This window comes from Macaca nemestrina, chromosome 15, assembly GCF_043159975.1.
Source record: "Macaca nemestrina isolate mMacNem1 chromosome 15, mMacNem.hap1, whole genome shotgun sequence".
Classification (NCBI taxonomy): domain Eukaryota; kingdom Metazoa; phylum Chordata; class Mammalia; order Primates; family Cercopithecidae; genus Macaca; species Macaca nemestrina.
Genome location: NC_092139.1, coordinates 89,871,411 through 89,880,392, shown reverse-complemented (window position 1 = coordinate 89,880,392; position 8,982 = coordinate 89,871,411). Strand labels below are relative to the sequence as shown.

Here is an 8,982-nt window from a genome sequence, read left to right as displayed (position 1 = left end):
GGTTCACCCCAGCAAGCGGCATGTGTAGCAAAGATGGTTTGAATACTGGCTTCTGTAGAAGCTTTTTCTACAACTCTTGTTTTCTCTTTTTTAAAAATAATAAAACAGTAAATGAAAAAAAGACACAGCGAAGGATATGACATGCCCAGGCCATGGAGTGCTCTGAGATCTCATCGCCAACACCACCGCCCACACCTCCATCCCGTCCTGCGCAGGCCGACACTCACTGACGTCGAAGGCTGCCTTCAGTGCCTGGATGTCCGTGGCCACTCCGGACACGCGGTAGATGCCCACCTCCTCCATGCCTCGGCGCTCGATCTCCTCCACGCACTGGCGTACGATGTAGGGCACCTTGGACCTCTCTCTCCTATGGAAGGAGGAAATGTTCTCAATGTCCTGACAGCCCTGCTTGGGCCACAACACAGGAAACCTGTCCCCTATCTATACACATGGAGGTGGAGTGAGGACGGTGACGAAGATGCCCAGGTCTGGGACTGCACACACAGCCTTCTGCATGTCTGCCCTCCCTCTGCAAGCCCTGTCCTCATTGCATGTACTGTCTCAGGACCTTTCTAAGAGGCTGAAGCAGCCAGACCCTCTGCAAATCACACATGATCTTTGTGGGAAGGTCAGGAGTCCTAAGTAAAGTCAGCACAGAAAGGGCATCTGACAGATTCCAGGCCTGGGGTTAGCAGCCTGTGCCCCCAGCTGGGGGATCAGACCCGGTGTTGGTCCTGCCACCCGCGTGCTGTGTGAGAGGAGAATCCCTGACCCCTGCCCTGGGCCTGGACCTTAACACATCTGACGAATGAAGGGTTGCCTCAGCACCAGCAGCTCCTGTGCTGCTAAGTGCTTTTCTCCTCTGAATCTTAGCGATGAACAATTCCAATACCGCCACACAGGACACTAGAGTAAGAATACTTCAAAGTGAGCGCCGTGCTGAGGCCTTTAGTTCTGTTTTGCAACTGGATTTGGGAGCACATCAAAGCTGCTTCTCAAGCCACCCTCATTAGCAGTGGTTATTTGGGGGAGCTGCTGCTGGAGTCCTCGCTGCTCATGCCCAGAGCCCTCCCAGAGTGCTACGCAAGTGGCCGCCGTGCAGTTGGGGGTGGGGAGTGGTGTTTAGACACAGAAAGGAGTCCAGGGTGTGACTGATGGAGGCCCCGGCCTACATGACCAGCAAGTTCAGGGGCCCAGCCGGATTCCATCCTGGGGAAGCAAATGAATTCTCAGAGGAAGTGGTCTGTGTCTGCAAGAACTGCTCTCAAACCCAACAGGCTTCTCTTGGCAACTGACTCGTGACAAAGGGGCAGGGGTTATGGCCATTCAACAGGAACCTGGGACTGTGACAAATTCCAAGCGAGGACAGAAAACCTTGCACTCAGGCAGTTCCTGGAGCCAGCCCTACTGCTTCCAAGCAAGGCGGCAAGGACATTCCTGAGCTGGTTTTGAGTAAACACAGAAGGTAGCTGAACACACCAAGTGTTCCCTGGGGCCTGACCTCACCACGCAGCGGCCACACAGAGAGAGGAGAGACCCACACATGCTCTTCTCTGCAGAAACAGCTGAAGGGACAGGCACCCTCAGTGCATGAGCCCAAGCCCCTCCCCACTCACTTGGTGACCACAGCAATCTTGACTCCGAAGACCCCTGTCTGTTTTCGGGACGGCATCCTCTTCAAGCTGAACTCCCTGCTGTTGAACTTGATCGAGAGCTTTACTTCAATCTATAGAGGGGAGAAAGGGCACAGTCCTCTGATCTGTCTGGTCCTCAAAGCCCAAGGTTCCAAGGGCCCCTGGGAGTCTCATCAAATATTTCCACCCCCAAGGCATGCAGCGGTCTCAGCATGAGGTAGGGCTGCCCCTCAGGGAATCCCCTAGTCTACTTCAGCAACAGCCGGGATTGTTGAAGATGGTGTAAAGGACTGGCTTCTGCAGAACCACCTCCTAAAATCCCCGCTGCTTCTCTTGCTTGCTTGCTTTTTTTAGATATAGGATCTTGCTATGTTGCCCAAGCTGTACTCGAACCCCTGGGTTCCAGTAATTCTCCTGCCTCAGACTCCAGAGTAGCTGAGACTATAGGTGCACTGTGCCCAGCTCTCTCTTTCTTAGTAACAATTAAAAATTAAGTGAGAAAGACTAACAATAATATAAGAAAAAGCCAATAATCGCAAATATTAACGTTTTACCATATATGCCCAGGCCTTTTTGGGTGTGTCATTGCTTTTAAGGTGTAAACCTTTCTGGGGTACCTAAAGACAAATCGGGGGTCTCCATTTCTACAGGCAGCCCCCAGGTCCCCGAGTGGAGGCCCCACCTGTCCTGGTGGTGCCATGAGACCTTTGTTTGAGGAGGGATGCTCAGGACCTGGCTGGCAACTGCATCCCAGTCAGTGAATGACGATTCCCGGGCACGGTGATTCTGCTCTTCGGGGAACCTCCCTCCTCCAACCAGGCTCCGTGTCAGATGCTGGCTCAGGCTCAGCCACCTCTGACCGATTTGAAATGAATAGAGGCCACCCTACCCTTCTGGGGAAAGTGGGTGCCAGAAGAGTCCCACGGACACGTACCCCATTCATGGCGATGACGGTGCGCTGCCAGTCTCTGTCCTGCAGGGCCTGTGGGTCCAGCTGAAAGCAAGGAGTCATGATTGGCAGAGGCCCTGGGGTCTGTTCAGAGGCTGCACGGGGCAGCAGCCCACACCCGCCACTTCTCCAGTCCTTAGTCAGAGGCAGAGCCTGACTGTGGCCAGCATCTCCACCCAGAGGCCAAAAGAGGTAGAATAAGGAGGGGCCTGCCAGACACCCCTGGAACCCAGGGCCCCACTGCTCCCAGAGCCCTGCTGCCTGGGGCTCCCACTCCCTCCTCCCTCTGCCCCTCCCAGTTGGGAGCTGATGCGCAGGCTGGCAGACTCTCTCCACCCGGCTCCCATCACCACGGGTGCTATGTGGAGCTCAGTGAAGGGCGAGCTGTCCAGCAGCAACTTCAGTAACAACTCCTGGGGGCCTGGTATCCACTGCTGCTGTCTGGGGAACTGTGGACGCTGTTCTCCCCCTGCATGAACAGCTTGTGGCAGGAGGAGCCCGCAGGCCACACCACTCCCGTGGTTCAGAATCAGGCCCAGGAGGACCCAGAGCCAAGCCCTAAATCGAGCGGCTGGTGAGGCGGCCGGGAGGAAGCCCCTCTGTGACCTCTCTAACTTCTACCCCCACCCAGCCCTGTCCAGGCAGCTAGCCTGCAGGAACTTGTGCTTAATGTCACCTGAACACAGTCTGTGCTGGTACGAAACACCCTGTCATGACCAAGCCACACGTCCCCCGTCCGTGAAGGCTCTGTCTCCCGTTTTATGGGGAGCACCAGCTCTGTGTCAGCAGTTCCTGGGTACACAGAGACCACTGGCTGGGCTGGGTGAATAAGCAGTACCATCGTGTTAAAAATACACCTTCCTGGACTCCACCTGTAGAAAACTGGACTCATAATCTGGGTGGGACCTGGGATTTGCATAACTAGAAACCCCAGGTAGTTCTGGAGTGAAGCCAGGTTATGGAGCCACTGTCTGACTCCAGACAAGGCCACTGCATCTGGCCTTGTGTTTCCACCCCTTGATGCAGGTGATGGTTCATTTCAGCCACAAGGCAAGCTGCCTAAGAGCAGGGACCACACCTCATGATGTCTGCACACATTCACGTGCGTGCACACATACACACATACGACGGTGCTGAGCACAGCACCAGGCCTAGAGAGGAGCTGAGGACAGGCGGCATGTTCACTGCAAGGGACCCTAGAGACCACAGCCACCTGGGCCTTCTGCAGGTGAAGTGGCTAGAAAATAAGAAGTTCTGGAGCAGGTCAAGGAGCCCAACCAGCTGCCCCTACTTCACAGATGTGTGCACCTGGGCCTCCCTCCCTGCACCTGCTCAGCACAAAGGCTCACCACAGGCACACCTGGGGCGTGACCCCTCCTCACCTCCCCTTCTAGGTCCTACCAGTTAACGTTTCCCAGGGATCTGAAATGTACAGCCAGAGTGGCACAGAGAAGCAAAGGGTGGCAGGACGTCTCCCACCAGGGGCTATGTGGCCACAGGCTCTCATTCTGCTTCTGGCCCTGAAGGTTTTCAGAGGCCACACTCCAGGCCTCAGGGACCCCACCCTGAGAAGCAGCAGCTGTGAGCAGGGACCGGTCAGTCAGAAGCCACACACAAAAAGGAATCTCTCAAGTGGCACTTCCCCCAGAGTGAACCCTAAGCAGAGGCAGGAGAGGATAACATGAGGGATGGGGACAGAGTGCGCTTTCTCTGGAAAGGGAGACTTTAATACCCCTGCTGGGAGCTTTAAAAAATTGAAACCCTGCCTGTAATATCAGCACTTTCAAAGGCCAAGGCAGGAGGAGCACTTGGGCCCATGAGTTTAAGACCAACCTGGGCAATATAGTGAAACCCTGTCTCTATAAAAAAATTTTCAAAAACATTAGCCAAGCATGGTGGCACGTGCCCGTAGTCCCAGCTACTCAGGAGGCTGAGGTGGGAGCATCACTTGAGGCTAGAAGGTGGAGGCTGCTGTGAGCCAAGATCATGCCATTGCACTCCAGCCTGGGCAACAGAGCAAGACCCTGGCTGTACTAACCAACCAAGTAACTGGAAACACAGAAACATGTTAAGCAGGAGACATTCTTCCCTTTCCTTCAAAAAACAGCCATCACTGGGCCCCTCTCCCCTTAAAAACCCAGAACAGGCAGAAGCAGCTAACAAGCAACCCAGAGTCCAGGTAAACAGAGACAGAGAAGCTGTCCACACATCAGGCGGCTGCCCCTCAAAGCCCCCCTGGAACCACGGCCCACACGTCAGCCCACCTTGCCCTTGCACACCAGGTTTCGGATGTGGGTCCACAGGGCAGTGCCGCGAGCACACCGGTACTTTTCAGCAGAAGCTGCCTGGCTCCGGCCCGCCCGGCCGGGATGGAAGTACGGAAGGAGGCCCTGCATTGCGGCCGGGGCAGGTGTCGACTCTCGCATGCTTGACCTTGCTGCTCTGGGAAGCTGGTGGGGCTAAACGAGAGCTTCCAGCCTCCACGGCCTTTTGACCAGGCTTTGAGGGAAACCCCGCCCCACAGTCCGGCGGGCCAAGGTCAAAGCTTCCCATCACCCCGGGTTCCACTTTTTTGTCTGTGTGTGGGAAGAACATCCTCCCACCCCAGCCTATCGGTTACGGGAATTTCCAACGTGTCTCCATCTTTAAAGCCCAGAAAAGCTGAGCTTCCTTGTTAAGTGGCTAGTTTCCTGTTGCCCAAGTTTGGAGACTGAGTAAAGTATGACTGCTCAGCCTGCCTTGTGCTGGAAGCGCTCTAGACTGTCCAGAATCTGTACCACTCCCAGCACGTAACCCCAATAATCACATGCAGTGCCCCTGATGGACCCAGGGCGGAGGACACCCTGCTCCGGTCCTGCTCCCCCAGACTAAGCTGGCCGAGCAATGTGCAGCCTGGGCGGGGCTCCAGCCAGCGTCCACTCCCCAGCACTGGTGCTGTCCAGCGCCCACCCCAACCTGGCACTGATGCTGCCAGCTGGGCTCTTTACTGGGTCCCTCTCTGTGACTCCCAGTGACTGAAGACCAGGTTGTTGGCCTCCGGGCACCAGCTCTCACGGAGGTCCTGACTGGCGGCTCCAGTAGGAAAGGCCGTCCCGAGGCTGGCTCTGTTCCAAAGAACTGAGTGTGCTCCGCAGAGCAGAAGTCGTATAAAGAATAGCATGATAATGAGGCCTGTGCCTCGGCTTGGCCAACCCCAAACATTGCTCAAGGCTGGCACGCTCTCTCGTGAAGTTATTTAAAGCACCAGAGAAGTAAACAAGGAAAAGACGGGGGTTTGGAAAAACAGATGACCAAGGGGGAAACAGTAGTTTTCCCTTAAGGGAAAAACTGAGGCACTCCAGATGCTTTCCAGGGTCCCCCTGGGTTGCAAGGTCTTGGTGAGAAATACGCCTGCTGCCTGGACAGGGACCGGACGGGCGGGGGCCTGTCTGCTCACGCGCAGTGGTCTCAGGACGACGACTAGGTCGCTGCTCATCTCCCCCCGAGCTGGGTAAGGCAGGAGCCTTGGAATAATGACTGTGGTCAGCGGGCCTGGTAGATGGTGGCCTGGAGGTCTGCCTAGAAAACTACCATGCACATCCATCCCAGGGAAGTGGTGGGGTGGGGGCTGAGGGAGGCCAAAGCCCAACTGGGGCAGGTGTTGCATGCTGCCCTGAAGCGTCACTGACCACCTTGCATGGTGGCTCTGCTGGGGGCCCAGCACTGCCCTGCTTGCTCTGTAGTCTGTGGCTGGATTGAGTCACCAGTGGGCAGGCAGCGGACATCCTCTTGCCCACCCTCAGCAGGGGCAGGGAGGAGGCTGAGTAAACCATCCAAAGGAGGAAATGCTCATTCACTTAGCTCCTTGTAGACAACAGCTTCCTCCACACCCATCGTCACCAGCCTGGATGGTCCAGCAGGGCATCCCCAGTTGTTCCCGTCTGGGCCCCATGTGTCTGCACTATAACCTACTCCCAGGGGTGGGTCTTTGCTGAGACCACCAGAGAACCTCTGTGTTCACCAGGAGAGAGATCACAGGCCTCCTGCTGAAGTCTATGACCACAATCTGCTCTCCTGAGATCCAGCCCACACCTTTTTTTTTTTAGGATGGAGTCTCACTCTGTTGCCCAGGTTAGAGTGCAGTGGCGAGATCTTGGCTCACTGCAACCTCTGCCTCCTGGCTTCAAACCATTCTCTTGCCTCAGCCTCTGGAGAAGGTGGGATTACAGGCACCTGCCACCATGCCTGGTTAATTTTTGTATTTTTAGTAGAGATGGGGTCTCACCATGTTGGTTAGGCTGGTCTTGAACTCCTGACCTAAAGCAATCCACCCACCTCAGCTTCCTAAAGTGCTGGGATTACAGGCGTGAGCCACTGTGCCTGGCCTCTATCCCACTTTTAACTCTTTGCTGTTCTTCTCTGATCCTAACTAGTCTCTAATATCACTTCAAAAGGAACACCCCCTTCTCCCTTAGGCTAGACTATAACCAGCATTGGTGAGGATGTGGAGAAATGGGCTCTCATACATGGCCAATGGGGATGTAAAATGGTGCAGCCACTCCAGACAATGTAGGGCAGTTCCCCAAACAGTCACCTTGTTGCACAGCCCAGCAATCTCACCAAGTGTCTCCTAAATGAATGAAAACATACGTCCATATAGAGACTGGTACCAAGGACCAGTACCAGTCTGATGATGGCTGCATCAACCGTAACAGCCTAAACTAGAAATGATCCAAGTGTCTGTCAAACAGTAAATGCAGAAACAAAAACATGGTATATGTATGCAACGGAAAATTATTCAGTCATAAAAAGGAATGAAACAATGCTACCACATGAACAAGTCTCAAAAACATAATGGTAAGTGGAGGAAATCAGTCAAAAAAGTCGGCTCTAGTATGATTCCATGTTTATGAAATGTGAAGAAATGGGCAAATCTCTAAAGACAAAGGCAGATCAGCTTGGGTCTGGGAGTGGCTATAACTGGGAACAGGGGCTGGGCACGGTGGCTCACACCTGTAATCTCAGCTGTCTGGGGGGCCGAGGCAGGAGGATCACTTGAGCCTAGGAATTTGAGACCAGCTTGGGCAGCACAGCAAGACCCTGTCTCAAAAAAAAAAAAAAAAAAAAAAATTTAGCCTTGCATGGTGGCGCATGCCTGTGGTCCCAGTTACCTGAAAGGCTAAATACTTGAGCCTGGGGCATCAAGGCTGTGCTGAGTGCGGCTGCACCACTGCACTCCAACCTGGGCAACAGGGCAAGACCCTGTCAAAAAAAAAAAAAAAAAGGAACAGGGAAATTGTTTGGGGTGATAGAAATATTCTAAAACTGGATTGTTGGTAAAAGTTGTAGAGCTCTGTAAATTTACTGCAAAATCATTCAGTTATAAAAATGGATGCATTTTTGGAGCATCCATGGAAGCACCGCCTCCCGGGTTCACGCCATTCTCCTGCCTCAGCCTCCCAAAGATTACAGGTGCCTGCCACCACACCCAGCTAATTTACTTTATTTTATTTTTTAATAGAGACGGGGTTTCACCATGTTAGCCAGAATGGTCTCGATCTCCTGACCTCATGATCCGCCTGCCTCGGCCTCCCAAAGTGCTGGGATTACAGGCGTGAGCCACCGTGCCCGGCCTACTTTCAAGTATTTTTAAGTGTGCAGTTCAGTGGCATTAGGCACATTCACGTTGTGCAACCATCACCACTGTCATCTCCAGAACTTTTTTTTCATCATCTCAAACTGAAACTCTACACCCATTAAACAATAACTCCCGGGGGCAGGTGCAAAAAGAACAACTCCCCATTCCCCCTGCCCCAGCTCCTGGTAACCTCAAATCTACTTTCTGCCTCTATGGATTTGACTACTCTAGCTACCTCACGTAAGTGGAATCATACAGCATTTGTCTTTTGTGTCTGGTTTATTTCACTTAGCAGCATGTCCTCAGGGCTCACCCATGTTGTAGAATGTGTCAGAATGTCCTTCCTCTTGAAGGCTGAGTAATATTCCATTGTATGGATTGACAGACATGCACCAGCAGGTGGACGTCTGGGTTCTTTCCAGTCTGAGGCTGGCATGGTCAGTGCTGCTGTGCACATGGACATATCCACCCGACTTGGTGTCATCTTTGCATTCACAAGCTGTTGCCAGGCACTTCCGTGGGCTCTTGGGGGAACAGGTGCTGCAGAGTGGGCAGTCCAACAGGGAGACTGCCTGAAAATGGGTGGACCTCACTGCATGGTGGGGACTTGAGAGCAGCTGCCAGGGAGGCACCAGGAGGGCCCCAGTCAGACCTGCTGGCTTGTGCCTGGTCAGATGCCCACATAACCTGGGCTGGCAGAGAAGTCTGGGAAACTCCAGCCAGCCAGAGCACCAGCTTCAAATGAAGCAGAGGCTCACTGGCAACAACAAAAATGAACTCTG

General features: G+C 53.8%; 1 protein-coding gene across 1 annotated transcript in view; it reads right to left on the bottom strand.

Annotated features, from left to right (window-relative positions):
- The window catches only part of LOC105498477 (BCR activator of RhoGEF and GTPase), a 134,031-nt gene that overhangs the window by 3,884 nt on the left and 121,165 nt on the right, over positions 1 to 8,982 (bottom strand). The window contains exons 17-19 of the mRNA XM_011770628.3: positions 2,569 to 2,628; positions 1,617 to 1,726; positions 228 to 367 (exon numbers count right to left, since the gene is read on the bottom strand). Coding sequence (XP_011768930.2) covers positions 228 to 367; positions 1,617 to 1,726; positions 2,569 to 2,628 — 310 coding nt within the window. The remainder of the gene's footprint in view (positions 1 to 227; positions 368 to 1,616; positions 1,727 to 2,568; positions 2,629 to 8,982) is intronic.